This window comes from Amphibalanus amphitrite, unplaced genomic scaffold, assembly GCF_019059575.1.
Source record: "Amphibalanus amphitrite isolate SeventyFive unplaced genomic scaffold, NRLGWU_Aamphi_draft 000087F_arrow, whole genome shotgun sequence".
Lineage (NCBI taxonomy): Eukaryota > Metazoa > Arthropoda > Thecostraca > Balanomorpha > Balanidae > Amphibalanus > Amphibalanus amphitrite.
Genome location: NW_024881583.1, coordinates 470,112 through 493,913, shown reverse-complemented (window position 1 = coordinate 493,913; position 23,802 = coordinate 470,112). Strand labels below are relative to the sequence as shown.

Genomic DNA, 23,802 nt, shown 5'->3' with positions numbered 1-23,802 from the left:
TCATGGTCGGGCATGTAACTTTCTGAATGCCGGCTTGTACCGTCATCCTTTTATTTTGGCAAGCAGGTCTTTCTAACTATCGTGGTGTTTCGAGACCTCGTTAGTTGTCGTACCCTGCGATTGGCGTGGGCCTTCAAAGCCGTTCCTGGCCCCGTAGCCGTCTTTTTCATTCGGCTTGGGCCATCAAAACCGTCCCTGGCCCCTTTCAGCACAGCCGTGCTTTTAAGTCGGCGTGGGCCTCTTTCAGAATGGCGTGCATTCCTCCGACACTATTATAACTGCCTATTTAACTGCACGTTTTGTGCATGGAGCTCGTTGAGGACCTAGACTTCCAAAATGTTTTTTTTTTTTAGATTTTGGTTTGTCTTGTCAATGACCAGGGCGAAAAAATAAGTGGCCGAAATCCGATGAGAAAGGCAGATTTGGGGGTACCCTACCTTTTAAGCCCCGCCACATGTGGCCGGCCGCCGCCTTTGGGCCCTACCAATCATTTTCGGAAAACGACACCCCTGCACGCCGGGTCACGCAAGTAATTTTAGTGGTTCACTTTTTCATTGTTTTTCGCATCTCTTGGTGAGTTAAAATGCCATTAAATGTAAAATAGCATTGTGAATAGCTCATAAACTAGCTTTTCTGCACAATTATGTAATCATGTATGTACGTTTGTACGGATGTATTACCATCATGTACAATCCACACGGGGCGTCGCGATTACAGTCATCTCGTTTCGCTTCACATAGTCCGTTCCGGAATCCTTCAAGTCGCTGAACATTTAAAAAGATACAAAGATCTGATATATCCAGACTGGTGTCCGCAGTCACAAAGATTCGGGGCAGCGTAGCACATGCAGCGGCGCAATGTGCAACGTGTTGATGTAACGGCAAACAAACAAAGTAAAACACCGGCAAATAAATATATTCGCATCGATGCAATAAAAGCCCGTGGGCACTCGACAAATACCATACCCCAACGAGCAAGTCATTGGATGGTATGCTTGAAGACACCGATCGCGAATGTCATGTTTGAAATTTCAAGGCTAGGCATGGTAGAAAAGTGAAAAAATATCGAGGTTATTCATGGAAAGCTCTGAACACAGGAAACATCGCGGCAAGGGTCGATTACAGAAGGTTGGGACACGGATAGGCGACCTACGAAACGCAGATGCACCAGCTAGTCCGGCGGATCTCACGTTGATGCTGAACGGAGCTGTACGATAACCAATTTACATACATAATTGGTAAATACACTCCTGCATAAGAAAGGCAGCGACCGAAATACACAACTAAAAGGCGTTGAGCTTCGATCCACGAAGCATTACCAAAAGCTAAACAAACGGCTTAAAACCTTGCCCAGTATTTCCATACAAAGCCTCCGCTCATCACAAGAACACGCCTAACCGTACTTGCGACGGGCTACCGTCACATGTCACTGCATTGTTTACAAACAGCCAGATTTCGGCCCGCTCCCGCTGATACGAGCTCCCTGAGACGACCAAGGGACAATCCCATAGGATCTCTGCCTAGGAGCGTCCCAACCACTCTGTCCATGCACTGGACCCCCGCCCCTCCCTTATTCCGACCATCGCACCTCACTGCAGACAATGGACACGACACACGAGCGGCGACCGGTCATGTCTAAGTACAAACGACACCAATGACACACAGCTCAAACAAAGCACACTCGCAGAGACCCGTTTCTGTGTTCCACCACTCCAAGACCAAGTGTCCTCAGCCATTAGCTGATCGTTCAGACAACAGACAGACAATTACACAGTATTTCAGTTCACTGATCGCCGGCGAGTCAAAGAAGAGCGGAGGATGCTCTAATCCAGGTGACGCTTCAGTCACCGCGGCGCCACAGTCGCCTCTCCGCGACATCTGCTCAACCGACCGGAGCCCGACGCTGCAGGGATCTCCCGACCCAGCCGGACAGCCGCGAGGCTACGCCGCCTTCTGGCCCTGACCGGAGGCGGCGCTGCCCGTGCTGATGTTCCTCAGACTGCTGACGGCGGCGGAGGCCGGCCGGCTGGGTTTCCGCGCGGTGGAAGAGGCCGGTTTCGGAGGGCTGTCGGTGGGGGTCGAGCGGGGTCGCGCTCCGGAGGACCCCAGCACGGAGGACCAGTCAGGCGCCTGGGAGCCGTTCTGGTAGTGCTGCTGCGCTGCCCGGTTGTACAGCGGCAGCACCTCCTTCATGTCCTGCGCCAGGGCCTGTCGAACACAGTCGGGGGATGCGATCAGCGAGATATGCCCGGTGTGAATACCAATCAGTCACCCGTGCCAAACATTACTCGACATTACGTAAGACAACTCCAGCATCCAGTGGAAAAGACGCCCTATGAAGTTCTTCGTAACTACGCAATACGTTTCAAAAACCTGCCTAGCAGGATGAGAAGTCGGAGAAAAACCGGTAACATGCAAGTCACCATAGCCCATGCCAGAAGCTAGAAAACTGTTCATGTCATCATCATCATCTCTGCACACTGGCTGTCACCGGTTAGAGGTCGACCTGAAGGGCAGCTGCGGCGTCTCGTACCTTGAGGAAGATGGTGGCGTCCGTGCCGTAGCCCTCGCACGAGTTGATGACCAGGTCGCCCTGAAAGTAGCGCGCGTACAGCCGGGAGAGAGGCAGCCCGTATCCGTAACCTGGCGGCGGAACAGATGGTGCGATATGCTAAAATCGCGAGAATGGCGAGACTATGGAGATACACGGATAGTATGATAATCAGGCGGGACAATTGAGAAATAAACGATGACGATTCATATCAATCATGATGTCGAACTAAGTGACACCACAGCAGTGTGCCGAACTGATACATATAATCAAACCAATCAAAACTGATGCGCATTTATTCAGTGTCAACTACTAGCATGTTTTATCAGTGATGAATACCACAGCACAGCGCCCTTTGACCCGCCCAGCCTTGAACTACGCTGCGACTCTTCCTCGACAGGGCGAAAGTCAAACATACACATACACACCTCCCGTTAAATCATCTGACCAGTTATCACAACTGCCGGGCGGTTGTCTGCCCGTCGCGGTGCAAAGTGCAGCCCTGTTTGTACCGTGTGGTTAATATGGTGGGCGGTGGGGTCGGCTCGGTCCACCACTGGGTGGTAAGGGTGGGCGGCGGCGGGGTGCGAGTCCTACCGAACAGGCACGCTGGCCGGTCGGTAGACTGGTTTGATCCGGTTTGTCGTGACGAGCCGCCCGCGGTGACTAGAGTAAATATGCTGCCCCTCCCCTGCTGATAACGGACAGGTTATCCGCTCAGTTCGTTAGCGGTGATAAACAAAACAACAGCGGGTACTGAGAAGGAATGCAGCTGATGAAAAATTGCAGCACTGGCGTGTGTCTTTGCAGCAATTATGATGCAGCTCGATAAAATAAACAGCGTTTCGAGTCGGGTTTCTGCATGGATGCGTTCAAAGACGCTCACACTCGATTCAGTGTCAACTCAATGAAAAATGCACAAGTGTTCGTTTGGTTAAATATGAACCATCCGTATTCCTCGATCCATCAATACCGACGTGCAATTTGGACGCCAGCTCACATAAATCACACTCTGCTTTCCGTTCTACTAAACAAATGTGAAATATTGGAGCCTCCAGACCGTGCAGGAATTCGAACACAAACCATTCCCCCGCCGTGAGACGTGCCCACTGCCGCTCCTCCGAACACATCTGCGCTGCAGAGACGCCCTTTCGACTCCCCGTGCCACGTCAGCGGTGCAAAGGTCCAACAGAAGCGGAGATTCACTCGACCGACCCGGCCTGCCGCCCGATCGACCCGCAGCCAGCCCAGCGCACGTCATTACCCGATCGGTCGGCACAGCTGTAGATCCGACCTGAGAGCCTCGGGAGCGGGGGCTTCATCCAATCAGCTCAGTCACGACAGACGACTGCCCGTAACGATCTCTATTGATGGGTCAGAGGTTACTTACCTACCAGTTGGCCCGATGGAGGATGAGGGAGGGAGGTTATACCTACTAGCCTACAGGTGACATCTCACTTCTCAGTGTGGCTAGGCGATGTATTTGCTGGGAGTGCATGTAAGGCTGGGTGGTGTAGGCAGTGTGGAGCAGAGTGCTCAGTACGGGAACCCAAAGACCCACCTGCCAGCGGCGGAGTGCTGGGGTCCTGCGGAGGACGCGGCGCCGTCGAGTACAGGTACTGGAACAGACGCTCGGAGGTGGCTCGCGACACGCCGCCCCCACGGTCGCAGATCTGAAAACAGAGACATGACATAAATTAGTCAGAAAGCGTAATTATAGAGGGGAAATGACGGCAGAGTGCTGAAACGGGAAACCAAGGAACAGCGAGCTTGTCATTACATGGTAATTGTAACAACATAGCTACCTACGAGCAATCAACGCAAGATGAGCAATGCAGAAAAGTGAAATGCTCACTCGTATTCCTGGCACACGCAATTTCCCACCATTCCAATCACCCAGACCATTCATCGAAATTCCAGTCAAAGACCGCAGCGTTACGCACAGCGCCCAGTACCCCCTAGGCTCCCCGCCTGGGGTCGCCGCTGCGCGCCCGGCCGGCGAGAGAGCGCTGCCGCCGCTCCCCTGACGCTTTGTGCGTGGGCCGGTGGGTACGGGGAGGGGGGGGGGAGTGTGCGTGCCTGGCACCGATCGCTGCGTGTCAGGGACGGCGGCCGGCGGCTGCGCGCACGGCGCCCGTCTGGGACCGCCTGGGACGGCCCCGTCCGCACCGGCCGCCGCTGTGCGACCGGTTATGTCGGACCGGCCGGGGCTCATGGCAGGCTGTGACTAATGACTCGGGGATACCGTATCGCAGCGAACACCCGCCGTCTGCACAGAATGAAGAGTCATGGAGCTTACTGCAGGGTGATGCAACCTCCCCTTTCAGCATGCACGTCACCATGATCGACACGGAGCCGCAAATACACGAACAAAGGCGCACTAGATACGGAGTTGGTATTGAACGTCGGCAGCAAATCCGTTTGCTATAAGCGCTCACTGCTCATACATCTGCGGTTAGTGTCGGATACAACTCTAAACTGTCAGCAAACAAGCTACGGCCTACGACCGATCTTCAATGTTCGTAGGCGACAGCCGACACAGGCGGTTCCTCAATGCATTGCCGGCAACTGGCCAAAGCCCGCCTCAGTCGTAAACAATGCGGTCAGGTGATTTCCGCCGGCATTGCCCCGGGGGCTCGGCAGCTGATGTAAGCCCGACCGCAAGTCACGGGTTTGGCTAGTAGACCCTTCCGGTGGTACTGTTTCCACACACACCCGGCCAATGTAAATTGCCAATATCAATACCAGTGGCCGGCTGAACCGACCGAGCCGACCCTAATTCAGCGTCAGTAGCCCGGGGGTGCGGCTGGCTCACCGCCGCACCGCCCCCGTCCTTGTATGATGCCGAAACCGAGCCGGCATCCTTCCGCGTCCACCGGCCAGCCGCCAAGGCCAGGGAGATGAACGCTGGGTCAGACGGACGGAGATAATCAGCCACTCGATCCACACGGAGGCTGGATCAGCTATATGTGCGTGGAAAAAGAAGAGAGCCCAAACGGCAAAGAACTGGGGCACTGAAACGTGTGGGCGAAGACTAAGGCAAGACGCACGGTCTCAAGGCAGATGGATCCTCAGATCCATGGATCCTTGACGGCGGGTAGCATAAAGCATTCCAACATCAAAACAAAACAAACAGCCTGCTTGTCGAGCACCTGGTAACCACGCTGCGCCAATAACTCAGTCCTGTTAGTGCTGGACGGGCATCTGGCAGATACCATAACTCAATTCAGTCACCAGCCTGCCCCGCCCCGCCCCCAGAGCAGAGGCCTCTCTCGGTCAACAGCCCGGCACTGTCCGGGCCATCACAGCGGTCTGTCTTCAGTCAACGGTACGACACACCCCCTCCAGAACAGAGTGCTGGCAAACACATAATCTCTCAACACTGGACCGGGTTCGTAGGGTGCGTATTCACATCGGCGCTGTCGTGTCCAGCTAAATACCCGTCACATCAAACGAGCGGAGCACTGAACAGACTGTGATATGTCACTTCGAGTGATCATAATTTTATTACAGAACTGTAACCGTGACTCTAACACTTACTGTATTATAGAATTGTAAGACTACAGAACACTGGAAACTGCATTCCACAGATTATCAATATCACAAGTCACAACAGCAAGAAATACCAAAAGCAGCTATCCTCGTCCGCCAGTGTTTGCTCCACCTTTTCGGCCAGCACGAGCCGGTACTCGGTGGAATAGTGCATGACCTCGCGGCGGGACGGACCACACTCAACACAGACCTATCGACCGTGTGACGCCCAATTCCCAGAATCGTGCAGTACGAACCAGCTAAAGCCACGCCGTACTACCCAACCGACTCGATCGATACTCATGCCCGACCTTTCCCAGTTCGTCAGACCGGCTCCATCCACAACACCAGTGGAACCCGACCGGTTCAATCCCCGCTACAGCCTGACCGGTTAAAACTACACTACACTCCGACCGGTTCCCATTCAATCCACGTCCTTCCTTCACAACCGGCTCGATCTGCCTTCTGCATTCAGCTGACCGAAAATCCAGCGATTTCCAAGCCAGCATCAGTCACCTCGCGAAATATCTCGTAATATTCTCCGCAGCAGGGACTGTCCCGTCTCCCTAGTCCCTCTGCATTTGCAAATGACGTAACAACCGGCTCCAGGGCCGAGTGGAAAAAACCCGACTCTGTTGGACAGACGTCAGGCGCTCAGGGCGGGGGAGGGGGGGGGGTAATTATGTAACGCCCAAGGACCACCTTCCCGAGAGACGATACCTTCAGCGATCTCACGTAATGGCTGAATTCCAATGTGGCTGCGAGCAGATGCATGCTGAATTTTCAGCGCTAGGTAATGTACGCAGAGCGGTGATCACCAAAGCGATAGCCCGTAGTTCGGCGTGCACCATTTGCACATTGGCACGGCGCTTGGCTGACAGCCCAGACCCAACACCATAACGGTACTCGAAGGTTGCCCGTCCCCTCGGGCGAAACACGCCTGCTGCAACACTACAAAGGAGCTAGGCACGATGTCGAGACGGTGTCAAGGAGCCGCTCGCTAAAGAACGCTTAGTCTGTGGCCGCAGTGCGGCTATCCCAAACACCGGCCCAAACCCGATCGAACCGGCGCACACTGGTCGGAAACGCCCTCACGAGAGGCCAAGGGCGATTCCGGAGTTTCGGATTATTTTTTATATAGATCGATTTGAAATTGATCAAATTATTATACTTAGGCCAAAAAAACTAATCCGGGTGACCAAAAATAACTGTAATCAGCCCCCGAAGATGGGGTATCCCAGAACTCGGAAACTGACGCCGAGCAGGAGGTTTCTTGAGCCGGATATTCAGAGTCTTATTGCTGATAGACACCAAATTGAAATCCCACATATTATGCATCAAAATGTTCGTTATGAAGTTGCCGACTGGTCAGTGCAAAATTTTTGGTATACTTTTTCCCTAACTAAGATTTACTGTAGCTTTTTTATGAAGGCTCTCCTACAGTGATTCTGGAATATAACTGCAAAGTTTAGGTAAGGAAACAACAGGTAGTCCCATCTAGTTCCACTCTGATTTTTTGTGAGATGAAGCAGGATTTAAATTTACACCAGGGCAACATAAAAGCTAACTGCGCATATTTGCGCAAAATTTGCAGGAGCCGCTCTTCCTACCCAACTACCACCCGCCCCGCCCCAGTTTCGGCTCGGCAGCCGCGCCCGGCTTACGCTGAACTGTGTGGCCTGCACGCATTCATGCGTAGCTGACTGGTCATTAAAAACAGATGCGCTTGAGTTTATGAATTTTGTGAAAAGCGCGTTTTATGTATGCATTTATGTATGCATTGACATCAAAAGCCTTCCACATATTGCGTGGCGATTACGGCTTGCATTTAGAGAGCCTTGCTATTGACAGCCATCACTCGGCTGAAGAAAGTGGAAATTGAAACCTTCGTGAGTATAAGACGCTGCAAATATAGGACACCTGTCACTGACGTCGGGTTACCTTGGGCCGTCTTTTTACATTAGATCACAATTCCGGTATTTAACCCTGGCCGGACCGATTGGTTTTCTATATTGACCGGGGAGGGTTGGTACAACTCCCTCGCCGTTTCGCCTCTAATTGAGCTAGAGCCTCGCGGAAAAAAACGAGCTTGTGTACCGTTATAAGACGCAACAATTAGGTACTACCCGATTTTAAGGTCTTAGTTCAGCCAGTGACCTCTTAGGTCAGGTAAGTGCCACAAGGCACGGGCTCGGTTTTAGGTTAATTACTTTGCCAAAAATGGTCGCACTGCCGCGATTTTGGCATCATCGTGTTTGTCTACCTCAGGCGCGTTGAATGCTATACTTGGTGTTCGGGTGAAGTCAACTTAAGGTGTTAACCTCGGGTCAAGGTCAGGTCGGAGCCCCTCAGGTCACGAAAATGGTTGAAGGAGGTCATATCGCATACCATTCGATTCGGCAGGTCTTTCTGAGTCCAAGGGTGGCTTTCCCGACTCTCTAGCTCCATCTGATCAGGAGTTATTGACGAAAAACTTATATGGTCTTAGTGACGTCATAAATGACGTCACGCAAAGTCAACAATGCTAAAGTGAAGCACTGGACCTTGCAAGGAGTGCATGAAACCATTCCCGGTGCCCGAATAGCAGCTCCCAATTTCCCTTGTTGACTTAAAGTGGTGCTACATCCTGTATTATACTCAATTATGACGTCATAACTTAACAGATTCACGTCATATATTTAGTGCTTGACATCCAAATGATAGCTTACATATGACAGAGAAGGTATGCAAAGTTTTGTGAAGTTTGCTTCACTAGTTGTGGAATAACAAGCAAAAAACTTTTGCGGAAAGGCCGCTGGCCTCTCGCTGGAGCGTTTCCGACCAGTGTGCGGCGGCAGAGTAGGTCACCGACGTCAGGTGTAATTAAACTTTCACGGCCAAACGGCGGCAGTCTGCCTCGTCGGCTACCGGGGTCTGCGACCATCACTGCGTCTCAGAAATTCGTAGTCCCGACATCTACTCCCGATAAAGGAGCTAAGTAAATTCACATTGCAGAGAGGCGGATGACGATACATACGAATTCCACCTGTAGTTTATTCACCTGCTCGTGTATCTCGAATGAATGTTCCATACTACACCAACTTGCCACAACAAACGATAGCCAGTTTCGAGCGCGACAGCGCGTGACCCACCTTGATGACGAGGTCCTCTCCGCCGAGGATGACGTACAGCTGGATGGGCGGCAGCTCGGCGCCGGTCGGGTGGTTCTCCACCACCGCCCGCATGGCGTTCTTCAGCAGCTCGAACAGCATGTGGTACAGGTGCGACGGCACGTACGTCAGCTGCATCGGCGGCGGAAGGGCGTCTGCCGGCGGGCGGGGACACCGTCAGGTCATCGCGGCGGTGCGGTCACGACACGGTCAGCTGTGCTGATACCGTGAGATGACAGCACGCACGATACCATCACTTATGAGAACGTTATCCAATTTGGAAGCTGATAACGATAATAGACACCCGTAACAAGTTGATGAGAGGAAAGTGATATCGAATCACGGTCACAGGCAGAAACAAGAGAATTCAATACAAAAAAGACGTAAGTTTGTAGGTAATATGAAACCCATATCATATAAGGTCTTAATTGATGAGCGATAATTGACAACAAAAAACTGCGCTCTTGAAAATTTGTTTCAACTATGACAGACTCGTAGAGCAAGTAGCGTGGATAACATCGCCATTATCAGAAACGCGTTCCAAAAACGTGAAACGGCGGATAGGAGCGGATCAAAGCACACTCCGACAGTGTTTGTGTTTGTGATTACTCACCGGGGTGTTTGTTGGAGCGCTGGAAGGTCTCTGTGAACCAGACGGGGTCGGGGGGAGGCGGACCGTCAGTCACTACTTAGTCCATAACCCCACGTCTCAGTACGGGGGAACCGTGCCAACTACAAGTCACGCACTAATGCTCAGTGAGAGGACAGCGAGAACGAGATAAGGTTGCCAAGCAACTACACACAAGCGGACTTTTTGCACGGTCACAAAAAAAGACGTGCGACTCTTGTTCACGTCTCTGATAGCGGGTAAGTACACGCAAATGGTAAAATCGCCGTCGATAAAAATGTTAGCAAACATGAAACAACACCCTCTACCCCTACTCCTCCCCAAGGCAAACTCCGTGTGTGTCAGCGTCTCTCACCGTTGAACTGTGAGACGACCAGCTCCGGACAGGCCAGGTAGTAGCGCTCGCAGAGGAAGCGCGCGCTGGCTGCCGCGTCCTTGATCACCTCAACCACGTCACAGTACGGGTCAATGCAGCCGATGTGCCGCGGGTCGCCGCCCAGTCCCGAGCCGAACAGCAGCGTGTGCTGGTTGATCAACATGCGGATGCTGATGCGGTTCATGTAGAACCGGTCGAGGAAGTACTGGATGTTGTTCTCCGTGGAGCAGTCGACGCGCGTGTTGTCTTTGAGCTCGATGACGCCCTTCGCCATCGTCTGGACTACGTCGCTGTGCCGGTTTCGGATGTTTACCAGCGACTCGCAGAAGCTGTCGCAAAAAGGGGTTTGTTGTGCTCAGAATGTGCGACAAGAGCACGGGAGAAGAGACACGCAAATAGGTAAGTCGCAGATGACTGTGAATTGGGCCGGTCGGCATCAGTAGAGCGTCTGACCGTAATGTATGCCAACTGACCAGTGTTTGGTGAAAGCTCATCGGTATTTTTCCGACGATTAAGCGAATAAAAGCACCAATGCACACTGCAGACCTGTCCCGAGGTAAACAGATGTTTCTAGATTTTTACAAACGCAGGATAACGTTGACACACGGCATGAAGAAACTAAAGTAAGTAGCGGTAATCATGACAAGACTACCATATGACACCCCTGATAGCCGCGCCTCACTCACTCATCCCTGGCGGCCGAGCTCTCCGGGTTGGCGGCGCAAAACTGGAGCAGCTCGCTGAAGCTCTGCTGGTACCAGTCCACCACGCGACGGCAGGACGGCTGCGACAGCAGGCTCTCCGGCAGCAGCTGGATCTCCATCATGATGTTGGCCAGACGCACCGGCAGTTCCTGACGCAGGAACTGGAAACTCTGCCGCTCCGAGGCCGTGGTCCCTGAGCAGATGGAGAACGCAGGAGCAGTCAGGAGAGGGGTACTGGAGGCCATCAAGAGCGGGATATCGTGAGAGCTACCAGGAGAAGGGTATTTCGAGGGCCGCTAGGACCGGAGTATCGTTGGGGTCAAGGGGACCGTGGTGTATTGAGGGCCGTCAGCATATCAACATCATAATGCTTTTAAACAGCTGGCTGTTGTTGCCGTTGGTTGGGCGGACACATGAATGAATGGTCCCGCTTCCCCTCGAGTAGGTAGCGTAACGTATAGTGGAGAGACGGGTCCAGGCGGCCGCCCGGCTCAGATGCCCCGATACGCTCCCAGCGGACGGCCGGCCTTGGAAGCGACCGACGACATAGCGGAACGGTGTTTGGGACGCTCATACCAAAACAGCGCGTGGAAAAACACGAGACGTTCGCGGGCAAACCAAAACAAAGCTTTATCGCAGGGGATATTTACATAACCTGGAGAGGAGACCAAGACCGACAAAAAACTGCGCTTGTAACGGTGACACACAACAAATAACAAGGAATTCTGCAAATCATCGTTTGAGAACACAGTCCAGCACAACAGCGTCCCTCCAAGAAGATATAAAAGCTATAAAAGAAAAATAGCTCGATAACTCAAAGGAAGTGCCAGTGCCAACAGAACACTTACCGAAATCGATGAACTGTTTGATGGACAATGGAGACGGCTTGTACCCTGAGTAGGTGTCCAGCATTTGCGCCAGACCTCTGAAACATCTCGAAAACTTCATGATCACAGACCCAAAGTTTCCTACTATCAGCTAAAATTAACCTTGGTGTGTCCTTGTCATGAGTGCTCCGACACTCGAGAGTTCAAACTTCAACTCCTTCACGCACTCACAGACAGCCGACGGCCCGAGTCACCGGACGGAAGCACGCCCGCTGTGTCCCGAGTGCGAAACGTCCACAACACGACACGACCGACTCGCAGACGGACCGGCAGGAAACTGCGCACGGGAAACCGCCGGGGTCGAACGAAACCCGGCCCCACGGCACATGAACGGACCACGACACATCAGCGCGAGCCGGAGTGATGATGCAACCGCCGCGCGCACGCGGTTGTGGGCGGGGCCTGGACGCCAGGCCCTCAGACGTCCACCAATCACAGAGCCGCGTTGCGAAGGCTAGGCTATGACGTCAATCCGAAACAGCTGACCTCACGACGTAAACAGTGGAAAAGTACCAGAACGCGCCGGACTGAACCGGAGCAGGGGCGGCTTCAGGCACGGAGACAGGTGTGACTCCGGATGTGGGGTATCGATCGACGCCACCCGGGTGGCATCTAATGGGGTAAAATCATAGATATAAAGATGAACTCAGCTCAGACTGGTCAGACTGTTGACTCTGGACTCTGTTATCACCAGGGATCCAGAAAAGTGGTTCTGGATGGTGCGGGGGGAGGCCACAGCCTCAAAAGGCTCCAGGCAGGCAACCTCCAGGCTCCAACAACAAAAAAAACTTCGAATTTCACTGCGGTGTATCTAACCTTGCTATTAAATATAAATCAATATAGGTAGTCTAATTTCTTTCTTGTGCGAGCTAAGTGGCTAATTTCAGGCGCTGATGGACTGGAGGGGTACATTTCCTACTTTGGATCGGCCAGTGTTCATGCTCATAGGCGGCGGAACAGAGGGGGACCGGGGCACCGTGCCCCCCTTTGATTATGGAAAGAATGGGACCAAATTAGTCGCCAGTGCCCCCCCCCCCCCACCCCCCACCAAGGTGTTCCGCCGGCCGCCGCCACTGTTCATGCTTAGAATGAAACACAAATTCCGCGTCCTGCAACAGTTTAAGCTTATCACGTTCTAGCATTAATTCAAAAAAATTTCAAATTGTTCAGTCAAGAAACCCTGTAATAGCGTAAAACCGGGATTACCAAATGTTTGGTAAACCCGCCAAATCAATTAGTGGCCATTGATCTGTAAGTTTGCATACATTTTTGGCTGCAATGCGAGCTGAACCTAGGACAAGGACTGGACATTCCAAAGGTTAGCAGTATTCTGAATGAGAAGCTACTGTCTTTTGTTGCTACTGTCATGCATAGTCTATTATTTTGGTCACATTGTTCTATGGCAACTGACTATAAGTCTGCTGCCGTTGGGGTTAGGGGCTGTATCTCGGTGTCTGTACTCTGAGGCGGCCTTCTCCCTTGTGGCAGTGGAGGTGCATTGTCTGCCTGTATGTGAGTTTTTGTTGGTATGATATTTCTTCTGTTTCTGTTTTGTGTTTGGGCTAACACCCAAGGTAATGATGTCCCACTGCCATTGTCAGGTATTACTTGTTCTCTGACTTTCCCATCCTGTGTGAGGAAGTTAGATGGCCTATGAAGTCAAAGTTATAGATGGATCGCTGTAAAGATGTAACGATTGGCACTGTGATTCGCTCTGTCTAATGCGCAGCATCTCTCGGCTTACAGGGTCTCACACTTCGCAGGGAGAAATGCAACCTGGGCAAGACGTCCGTGTCATGGTTCGGCTGGATCTTCTCCGCCTCTGGCATGTCGGCCGATCCGCGGAAACTAGACGCGGTGAGAGCGGCAGGCCGGCCGCAAGACGCAGACGATGTCAAAAGCTTTCTTCAGGCGTGCCAGTATAACGCTAAGTTCATGATACGGTCCGAACAAGCCTACGCGCAGATGACACATCCCCTGCGGGTCCTCACCCACAAGAACGCAAGATTCGTCTGGGGCGAAGAACAAGAAAGGGCCTATCAGGACGTCATGAGGGCCATGACCAGTGAAGACGCACTGAGACCCTTCGATCCGAAACTTCAGACGAAGCTGGTGGCAGACGCGGGCCCGGAGGGCATAGCCGCCAGCCTCTTCCAGGTCGCGCGAGACGGCACATGGATCCCAGTGGATCACGCCAGTCGAAGCCTCACGCCGTGTGAGAAGAACTACAGCCAGTTCGAAAAAGAGTCGCTAGCACAGGCCTGGGGCATGCAAGCTCACCGCCAATACCTACTGGGTATCAAGTTTGAGACCATGACCGACCACAAGCCTCTGCTAGGCGTCTTCAACGGAAGCTGTCGCGGCAACGCGCGCGTACAAAGGCACAAACTCAAGACCCAGGAGTTTCAGTACCGCATGACGCACCTTCCAGGCAAGCATAACCCATGCGATTACGCCTCAAGACACCCCAGACCCCTCGTCACGTACGACAGCCAACAACTAGACAAGATGCTGGTCGAGCACGACGATGAAGTGCACGTGAACGCCGTCATCTGCAACGACCTACCAGACGCACTCACCAAAGAAATGGTACAGGATGCCACGGCACGAGACCAGCAGAGCCAGGCACTTATCAAGAGCATCAAACAGGGGTACCTGAGCAAAGACGCAGAGCTAGCACGGTTCAGGCAGATCTTTCCGGAGCTTACCTACACACAAGGAGTAGTGCTGCGAGGCGACCGGATCTTCATCCCGAAGACTGAGCCTGAACCGGGCATGGGGAACCTCCGCACCAGAGCCGTCGAACTGGCGCACGAGGGCCACCAAGGTGTGGAAAAATCAAAGAAGCTCCTGCGGGCTTGCGTGTGGTTCCCGGGTATGGACACACTCATGGAGGAAAAGGTGTCTGGCTGCATTGCCTGTCAGGCCACAGTCTACAAGCCCACCAGAGACCCACTCTGCCCCAGCGCATTACCTGAAAGGCCATGGCAGAAAGTGTCGGCGGACTTCTGGGGCCCGCTGAGCAATGGAGAGTACCTTCTAGTGGTCATAGACGACTACAGCAGATTCCCAGAAGTGGAGATCACCAGCAGCACCAGCGGACAAGCAGCCATCCCCCTAATCGACAAGATCTTCGCCACGCACGGCATGCCAGAAACGGTGAGAACGGACGGAGGACCGCCTTTCAATGGCCATGAGTTCGCCGCCTACGCCCGCTGGGCTGGCTTCAAGCATCAGAAAACGACGCCAGAGGACCCTGAGGCCAACGGCCTAGTGGAAAACTTCATGAAGGCAATCAAGAAAACTTGGCACGCGGCACGGGTCGAACACAAGAACCCGAAGCAAGAGCTCTACAAGCTCCTAAGACAGTACAGAGCGACGCCGCACACTAGCACGGGACGGCCACCGGCTGAACTTCTGTTCAACAGGACATACCGTGCTCGTCTACCAGCCACCTGGACTAAGAGGCCAACACAACCGTCGCACGACGACCAGAGCGTGCGAGACGCACACCAGAAAGCAAAACAAACCCAAAAGGCGTACAAGGACCGCCCAGCCAACGTGACCCCCCACAACATCAGACGGGGGGACACCGTCCTCCTCCTGGGGCAGAGGAGCAAAACAGCGTCTCGGTACGACCCCCTACCGTACACGGTAACCAGCGCACGAGGCACACGGATCACAGCAGCTCGGGGACAGCAGACCGTCACCAGAGACGCCCAAAAGTTCAAGCGGGTCTGCCTACCGTCACGGCCACCCACCTACAGACAGCACCGCTACCCGCTGGACCGCTACCACGACGAAGGGCCGTCCCTGGGACCAGTCACACCAGTCAGTCAGGACCGTGCTGGGAGCACACCGGGAGCACATCGGGCACCCGGGACACTTACCTCTCCCGCTCCTCCATCGGCGGCGGGCACCGCCACCTCTGGGCCCGTCGTAGGCGTGACACCCACCCCCGATCCCGTCGCCGGACACCAGGAAACGCACGATCCCCCGGCTGCGGGGCGCCCAAAAAGGCGTACCCGCCCGCCAGCCTACTGGTCTGACTACGTTCCCCACTGAAAACATGCGACCACGAACCGCTGTTTGCGTCCGTGTCGTGATGTGAACCACCTACCACTCATCGCGTGCCATACAACCGCACTTGTCGCGCGTTCATGCGTGATACGAGCGATACTGCGCTATCTTTTTGTTCGTTGTTCGCGCTCGTGAGTGATACGAGCGATACCGCGTCATCGTGTTGATCGCCGGTCGCCGGTGATACGAGCGATACTGCGTCATTTTTTTGTTCGTTGATCGCGCTCGTGAGTGATACGAGCGATACCGCGTCATCGTGTTGATCGCCGGTCGCCGGTGATACGAGTGATACTGCGTCATTTTTTTTTTTTTGTTTGTTGATCGCGCTCGTGAGTGATACGGGCGATACTGCGTCATCGTGTTGATCGCCGGTTCGCGAGTGAGCGACCAAGTCAATTATCATTTTGCTAAGCACTACCGTATGTTATGTTGGCACTGCGCTGCTGGGCCCCTCTTCCCGCTTTTGGGCGCAAGGGAGAGATGTAAAGATGTAACGATTGGCACTGTGATTCGCTCTGTCTAATGCGCAGCATCTCTCGGCTTACAGGGTTGTGTTGGCCTCAAGATCGGCAGTCTGACTGAATAAAGACTAAGACAGAAGGAAGCACTCCAGGCTTTTTTACAATCGCCAACACTTGTCCCTGCTGATTTGGATGTCTCTAATGGGTTCACATTCTCCCAGCCAGAAGTACAGGATCTGGCACTCAGGTGCCAGAGCATATCTGTAGAACAATTTACAGAATTCACGGAGACTGAAGCGCTTTCTGTTGTGCATATAAACGTGAGATCTCTTCATCAAAGTTTTGATGATGTTGTTGCCTTTGTCACCAACCAAAGACACCAAATTGATTTCATTTTGTTAAGTGAAACTTGGCTAGACCAGGTCACGGCAGAAGGATACTCAATATGTGGTTATGAAATGATTCACTGCACTCCAACCTCATCATCTGTTGGCAAAGGGTGTGCCATTTATATTAAAAATAACATATTTCCCTATTGTAAGCCCCTGACTAATTTATGTCACAAGCAAACTGAATTCCAAAGCCTATTTGTTGAAGTTAACTGGCCAAACAAACCCTCTTTTGTGGTTGCAGTTGTTTACAGATCTCCGTCTTTCCCCCTGGATTTGTTGATGCCACCTTTAGAAGAGGCACTTGTCATGCTGAAAGAGCTTAACAGACCTACATTTCTAGGTGGCGATTGGAATGTGGACCTCTTCCACTACAATTAGACTCACCTGTTAGGTTTCCACGTCCCGTCCAATGCATGGGGATGGGAAGGAAACCAAGAATGGCAGAGACGCGCCAATACTCCCACGGTAAGATGGAGTAAGGTACACGTGAGAGCTGGAATAGTGCGTCTGCTAACAGATATTCGGGAATGTGACACAGGATTTAATTGAGACATTGCTCGTTGTCTGCCTGGACTCGATGAGCTTCACATGGTGGACTACTTGCTTGAAGCTTCCACCGTGACGCCCTCATGCGTCATATTCAAACAGTCGGCTGCCTAGAGCTTCTGCCAGGCTTGTCTTGAATTCGGATATGGATTCCGAGTTAACGACCTGATTGGGTAGAGAGTTCCATTCGCTGACAACTCTCTCCGAGAAGAAACGCGCCCTGGTATCGAGCTGACAGCGACGAGTCTTGATCTTGTACATGTTGCCTCGGGTGCGATGGTCGGTTGCAATGTCCCAGAGATCTGCCGGTTTTATCGGACAGCGTCCTCTGAATATTTTCCAGCATTTTATCAGATCTGCCCGCAGTAGGCGTCCCTTGACAGAGTACAGGTTGAGTGATCTGAGCCGCTCTTCGTAGGTCTTGCCCTTCAGGTCCTTGACGTGACGAGTCCAGAGTCTTTGCACTGCCTCGAGTCTCTTAGAGTCTTCAACAAAACCAGTGTTCCACACCACCGACGCGTACTCAAGGACAGGGCGAATATGTGTACTGAGGACATGAACCATGAAGTCCGGCTCTCTACAGAGGGTAGCTCTCAGAAAGTTGTGGGCAACTCCACCCGCCTTCCTTGCTGCACCTCTTGCTTGCCCATGGAACTTCAGGTCGTCATCGACAGTGACTCCCAGATCCACATGGGAGTGTGTCCAGGGAAGCAGTTCGTCCTGCAAGAAGTAGGTGGGTCTCAGCGGCGCATGGAATCGTCTCTGGAACCTCATGACGGCGCATTTCTTCAGGTTCATGCTCAGGCCCCATGATGATGCGGTTGTGTGCAGTACGTCGACATCAGACTGAAAATTCGACATGTCGATCTCAGGTTTGGTGATGCACATGTATACCTTCAAGTCGTCCGCAAAAATCTTGTACTGACACCTGAGCTGGGTCGCTAGATGGTTTATATAGATAAGGAAGAGCGCTGGTCCCAGGATGGAGCCTTGCGGCACGCCACTGCGCACACTTCTTGGGGTGCTCAGGGTGCTCTTCACCACCACCCGCATGGTACGGTCCGTGAGGAATTCTTGCAGCCATGTCAGAATGGTTCCTCGAAGACCGATGCACCTGAGCTTCTCGATGAGGACGACATGGCTCACTGTGTCAAAGGCCTTGGAGAAATCATAGAGAATCAGGTCTACAATGTGCCCGTCATCCCACTGCTTTGATATATAGTCATAAGTGAGAAGAAGCTGGTCTTCGGTTGATCGTCCCGACCTGAATCCGAACTGTTCGTCTGCAAGAATTGAGTTTTCTGTCAGGAAATCGCGCAGTTCACGATAGATCAGACGTTCCAGGCACTTGGATGGTACTGATAGGAGGCTCACTGGGCGATAGTTAAGGGGGTCGAGACGACACCCCTTCTTGTAGATGGGCACAACGTGTGATAGTTTCCAGAGAGCAGGCAAGACTCCCTCTGACAGTGACAGCTTGAAGATCCGGTGCAGTGGTTGTGCTAGCTTCGAAGCGCAAGCCTTTAGCAGGTGAGGGTGAAGACCATCCGGCCCCATGGCGGAGTTGACGCACAGTTGGGAGAGTATTGTCCTGACGTCTTCTACTGTGAACTCAACATGTTCAAGTATCGCGTCACATGACTGGTGAGAAGCTGGGTTGGGTAGATCCTGATTGGAGAACGTTTCAGCAAACGCCTCAACAAAAACATCTGCCATCGACTTCGGGTCGTCGATGATCGATCCCGAAGGCGCCTTCAGCGGTCCGACTGATGACCTGCATTGTTTCTTGTGGCGCAGATAGGCATGGAGCAGTTTCGGGCTTTCTTTCAACTTAGACAAGAGAGTCTTCTCGTAGTCGATCTGCGAGCGAACGGCAAAGTTGCGGAGTTGTTTATTTACGCCTAAGAAATCATTCAGTCGTGATCGGGTTGTTGGCGCTTGCTTGCCGTAGGATGCTCGGGCTTGTTTGTATGCTGACCAGGTGGATGCTCGTCGACGTTTGAGCGAAGAAGGTGGGTTGGTTTTCCATGGGACCCGGCGAGCCTTTCCTTGCTTGGCAGTTGGTATCAGTTGAGATATCAGTGGGCACAAGATGTCCATCAATCTCTTGAGTGCTTCTTGCGCAGTGAGGAATTGGAATTCGAAATCCCAGTCTATGTCTGCCAAGATGGCATTCATGTCTCCATATCTCCCTCTTTCCCATAAGAGGTGATGGAGCGAGGTGTGTTGCAATGCGATTTCAACATCAAAGAAGTACTGACAGTGGATGCTGCAGTGGTCACAGCCAGGAGGAGGAGCTTGGACCGACACCAGCCCCATTCGATCGTTCTCGTTTGTTAAGATCAAGATTTCAGATTTCTGACTTCCCCACAATGATCGTGGGGAAGTCAGAAATTTCCTAGATTGCCTCACAGCGTATGGATACTCACCCACCATATCAATTGCGAGTCGCACATCAAATATACCACCATACACCAGGACTTTAATTGATAATATTTTCTGCAATGTCCCAGATACTATTATCCGATGTGCTACTATTAACACAGGCATAGCAGATCACATGACCATAATGTGCACCAGTGATATTCTGACTTGCTCAAGGCAAGCAATCGCCCAAAAGATATCGAGTAGCTTTGATTTCAAACGTATTGAAGAATTGAAAGCCAATGTCTCAACAAAGTTAATTGACTATACATTAATTGAAGACCCAGATACTGCAGCGGAAGTCCTGATATCTACCATTCAAAGTGAATCTGCCAAGCTCTCTGTTCCAAAAAGTTCCAAACGATGGACACCCGTGCAACCTTGGGTCACACCAAGCTTGCTTCGATGTATTGACAAGCGTAATAAGTTACTGAAAATATTCTTGAAGAATAGAACTCTTGAAAATGAAACTAAATTTAGAAAATATCGTAATACTCTAAGATTATCTATTCGTCATTCCAAAAAGATGTACTATGCCGATCAATTTGAGAAACAGTCAAACAACTCTAGGCTATTGTGGGCCACTCTACGTGAGGTTACACACACTAAAAAGAATATTTCTCGACTTCCAATGCATTTTGAAATAAACGGCATTTCTACTGACAACCAGAATGTTATTGCTAATGAATTTAACAAGTACTACAGCCAGGTTGGCCCTAATCTAGATGGAGCACTTGGGCCATGTAATGTGGACCCCCTTAGTTACTTAAACGATGTCCCTGTGCCAACAGACTCAATGACATTTTCTCCTGTTACTCCAGGTTGCATTATGGAGGTGGTGAATAATCTTAAAGAAACGTGTGGTGGCTCTGACGGAGTAAACACTAAATTACTGAAACTGTTAATTCAAACAATTAGTGTTGAGGTATCACACTTAGTCAACCTTTGTTTTAGAAAAGGGATCTTTCCCAACATCTTAAAGCAGGCTTTAATTTCACCCATTTTTAAATCTGGGTCTCGTACAGTATTCTCCAACTACAGACCGATTTCAATCCTACCTGTACTTTCTAAGGTTCTTGAAACTATTATGAATGCACAACTCACAGCATATTTAACTGAGAACAATGTTATGTTCCAGTATCAATTTGGTTTTCGACCAGGTCACTCAACCTACATGCCAGTTGCTATACTGCATGATTTTGTCACTGCTAATTTATCTGACGGTAACAAAACGGCCAGCATTTACCTAGATCTTGCAAGAGCATTTGATACTGTAAATATTGAGATACTATTGAAAAAGCTTTCAGTATATGGTGTAAATGGAGTTGCCCGTTCGCTATTTGCATCTTATCTAAGTCACCGTACCCAAAAGCTTAAGTTCCATGATTTTGTTTCTGGAGAGAGGGATATCTCCTGTGGGGTACCTCAAGGGTCAATACTGGGACCACTCCTCTTTATAGTTTATATGAATGACATTTATAAAGCCTGTGATGAAGCTAAAATCCTGTTATTTGCTGATGATACAGCTTTGCTTTATGCTGCCCCATCCATAGCACAACTGCAAGAGAAGATTGGAAGGTCTTTTCCTAAAATTTGTAAGTGGTTGCATTCCAACAGACTTTCTTTATCCATTTCTAAAACCTTCTACCAGCTTTTTCTAACGGACAAGTCAATCGAACTAAATATTCCCACAAATAACACATTTTTGAAACGCGCGCCCACCGTCAAATACCTTGGTCTCTTGATCGACGAAGACCTAAAGTTTAAATCACATATCACTAAAATCACTAGTGTATGTAGTCGCATTCTTGGCGTGTTAGCTAGATCTAGCTACTACCTTACCAAAAAACTTCTTCTCTTACTGTATAATGCTTTGATTTTGCCTCACTTAACCTATTGTGTTGTTATTTGGGGCTCAAACTACGAGACTACTCTGAAACCCCTGGTCACGGTTCAGAAGAGAGCAGTCCGATTAATATCAGGCTCCCGCCTGCTTTCGCACACTACACAACTATTCAAAGAACTCAAAATTCTTAAGGTCACCGACCTTGTGAAATATCAATCACTTCTAATCATGCATGATTTCTTACATGAACGTCTCCCTCATCCCATTGCAAAATTTACATTATTTGATGGGAACCGACCAACCAGAAGAGTTATTCACTTTAGTGAATCAATTTTGAACAGCAGTGGAACAGAAATACCAAATTACAGAATCACAAACTATCGCCAGTTTGTGCTATTTTGCAGTGGTCCCTCCCTATGGAATAATTTGATTACTCCTAAGATACCTAACATCAATGACATTCCCCGTTCAAAGGGGCTTTTCAAGAAGTGTGTAAAAATACTGTTTTTGGACACCTACTAACCTGTGTATTGATTTTTGTGTTATATTTTATCATGTGTGTTTATCATATATAATTGAGGAAAAAACAAAAACAAACTGTATCTTCGCCCACGGTGTGGGCACCTCTCATTAGCAGGATAAGGACAATGATTTTGCTGACGGATTGGCGATCCTTCCATATGTAGTTCCTACCATGTTTTGTTAGGATAGTGTTTCAGTGTGTGGCAGTGGGATATTATAGCTGTATTATCAGTATTAGGTATTTCTTTTCTTTTTGTTGTTGTTTTATTTTTTGTTGTTTTTTCTAGTTCACTTACTTATTCGTTCTCGTCACCAGTCTATATTTGATCAATGAAATTCAACGCGTCATGAGGTGTGGCCACGGGAAACCATGTAACCTTTACCACACCTCATGATGCTGATCATTCAGAAGCATTTGGGAACCTAACCACACTATGTATGTAATCTATCCATTGTTTTAAATTCAGTAGAACGCTCCACGGTATGCTTCTTCTGCCGTTTGATATCTTCTCAAAATGATCACATTCTGCTGTTCAGTGGCCATTTGATTGATTACTTCACTCTCTGCTCCCCGTTGCTTTCTGCTCTTTATCTCCTATTCTCCTTCCTTCCAGCCAGCACCAGCTCCGCGCTCTGACTCGATGGTCCCACGATGAGCTCAGTGGCCCAGTGGCCCTGTGGCCTGACATCGCTCGGCTGCTGGGGACGGCGAGGCGGCATTGTCGGGACACCCAGGATATATGCTGACGATGTCCGTCTCTTCTGAAGACCTCTTCAGCTTCTTCGGTGGACCGCTCCTGGGCTCGCTGGATTCAGCCGGATACTGCGGCTGCAGTCTGTACTGCCGCCCTGCAGTCTGTACTGCCGCCCTGCGGTCTGTACTGCCGCCCTGCGGTCTGTACTGCCGCCCTGCAGTCTGGTCACCCTGGACCACTGGAGTACCAACGCATGTGCTGCAAGCAAACTCCAGATATGAAGAGGCGTGGTGCTACCCTCGCCGACCAGCGAATGGCCTCGGGACCACTTTGTACGCACGCTGGCCCTGTCCAGATCCGCTCTCTGGCGGTGGTTTCGGCTGGGGGGGGGGGGTAGAGGCCGGGGAGCGGCAAATGCTCTGCAGAGGTCGGAGGAGGGAACAGGATCGTGGGCCAACGGTCGGTTCGGTGGGAGAGTGGGGAGGTCTGAAGACCATGCGGTATGCTGCGCTGGCGGCGGCCAGCCGCACCAGTTCACGGCATCACCTGTCTGGATGCGCTTCATCTAGAGTTTCGTGCGAAAACCGACGTCACTGGTGTTGGTGCACTCAATAATAGTTCCGCTACGACTGACTGGTCGCCTGGTCTCCGGGCCACCCGCGGAGATGCTTCGCCCGTGCAGCGGAAGGAGTGATATTTCCGATAGTATCTACCTCAGCGGGCTGCACTGTTCGTCAGAGACTGTGCGCCATGTCAGTCTAGTGTTGACCGCCCTGATTAAGGCCTCTCACTCATGGCTAAGGACTGTTTGCCTGTGACACCGGGAGGTCTGCAGCGACTGAAGGCAACTTTATCTGCAGGTCGGCTCTGTTCTCCAGTGTCAACCTGTTTGTGCTGCAGTGACTGAAGGCAACTTCTAGCTACAAGTCGGAACAACAGATGGCGCTGAACCTGTCTGCGGCGGACGCCGTTGTCGCAGCTGAGCTAAACCTGCTCGCGACCTGGCGCTCA

The 23,802-nt window shown here is 51.4% G+C and overlaps 1 protein-coding gene and 1 long non-coding RNA gene across 3 annotated transcripts; one reads left to right on the top strand and one right to left on the bottom strand.

The window, feature by feature from the left end:
* Positions 1 to 658: 658 nt before the first annotated feature.
* LOC122379916 (pyruvate dehydrogenase (acetyl-transferring) kinase, mitochondrial-like) lies at positions 659 to 21,747 on the bottom strand. Of its 2 annotated transcripts, none has more exons than XM_043362559.1 (8): positions 21,461 to 21,747; positions 10,921 to 11,131; positions 10,214 to 10,563; positions 9,844 to 9,873; positions 9,213 to 9,385; positions 4,112 to 4,223; positions 2,533 to 2,642; positions 659 to 2,207 (listed from the first exon to the last, which is right to left on the bottom strand). In XM_043362559.1, the coding sequence occupies exons 2-8, from the start codon at positions 11,058 to 11,060 to the stop codon at positions 1,941 to 1,943; spliced, it is 1,182 nt and encodes a 393-aa protein (XP_043218494.1). In that variant the 5' UTR covers positions 11,061 to 11,131; positions 21,461 to 21,747; the 3' UTR covers positions 659 to 1,940. The 2 variants fall into 2 exon arrangements, with proteins under 2 accessions (XP_043218494.1, XP_043218493.1); XM_043362558.1 differs by lacking the exon at positions 21,461 to 21,747 and adding an exon at positions 11,787 to 12,372.
* Positions 21,490 to 23,783, top strand: LOC122379917. The gene is made up of 2 exons (XR_006256255.1): positions 21,490 to 21,520; positions 22,711 to 23,783. It is a non-coding gene; the product is annotated as an uncharacterized LOC122379917 (long non-coding RNA).
* Positions 23,784 to 23,802: the final 19 nt, after the last annotated feature.

Coding starts and splice junctions, on each gene's coding strand:
- LOC122379916 (XM_043362558.1), bottom strand. CDS start 11,886: ATGAAGTTTTCGAGATGTTTCAGAGGTCTGGCGCAAATGCTGGACACC. Junction 11,132..11,786: donor CAAACAGTTCATCGATTTCG/GTAAGTGTTCTG, acceptor CCATCTGCTCAG/GGACCACGGCCTCGGAGCGG. Junction 10,564..10,920: donor AGCTCGGCCGCCAGGGATGA/GTGAGTGAGGCG, acceptor TTTTTGCGACAG/CTTCTGCGAGTCGCTGGTAA.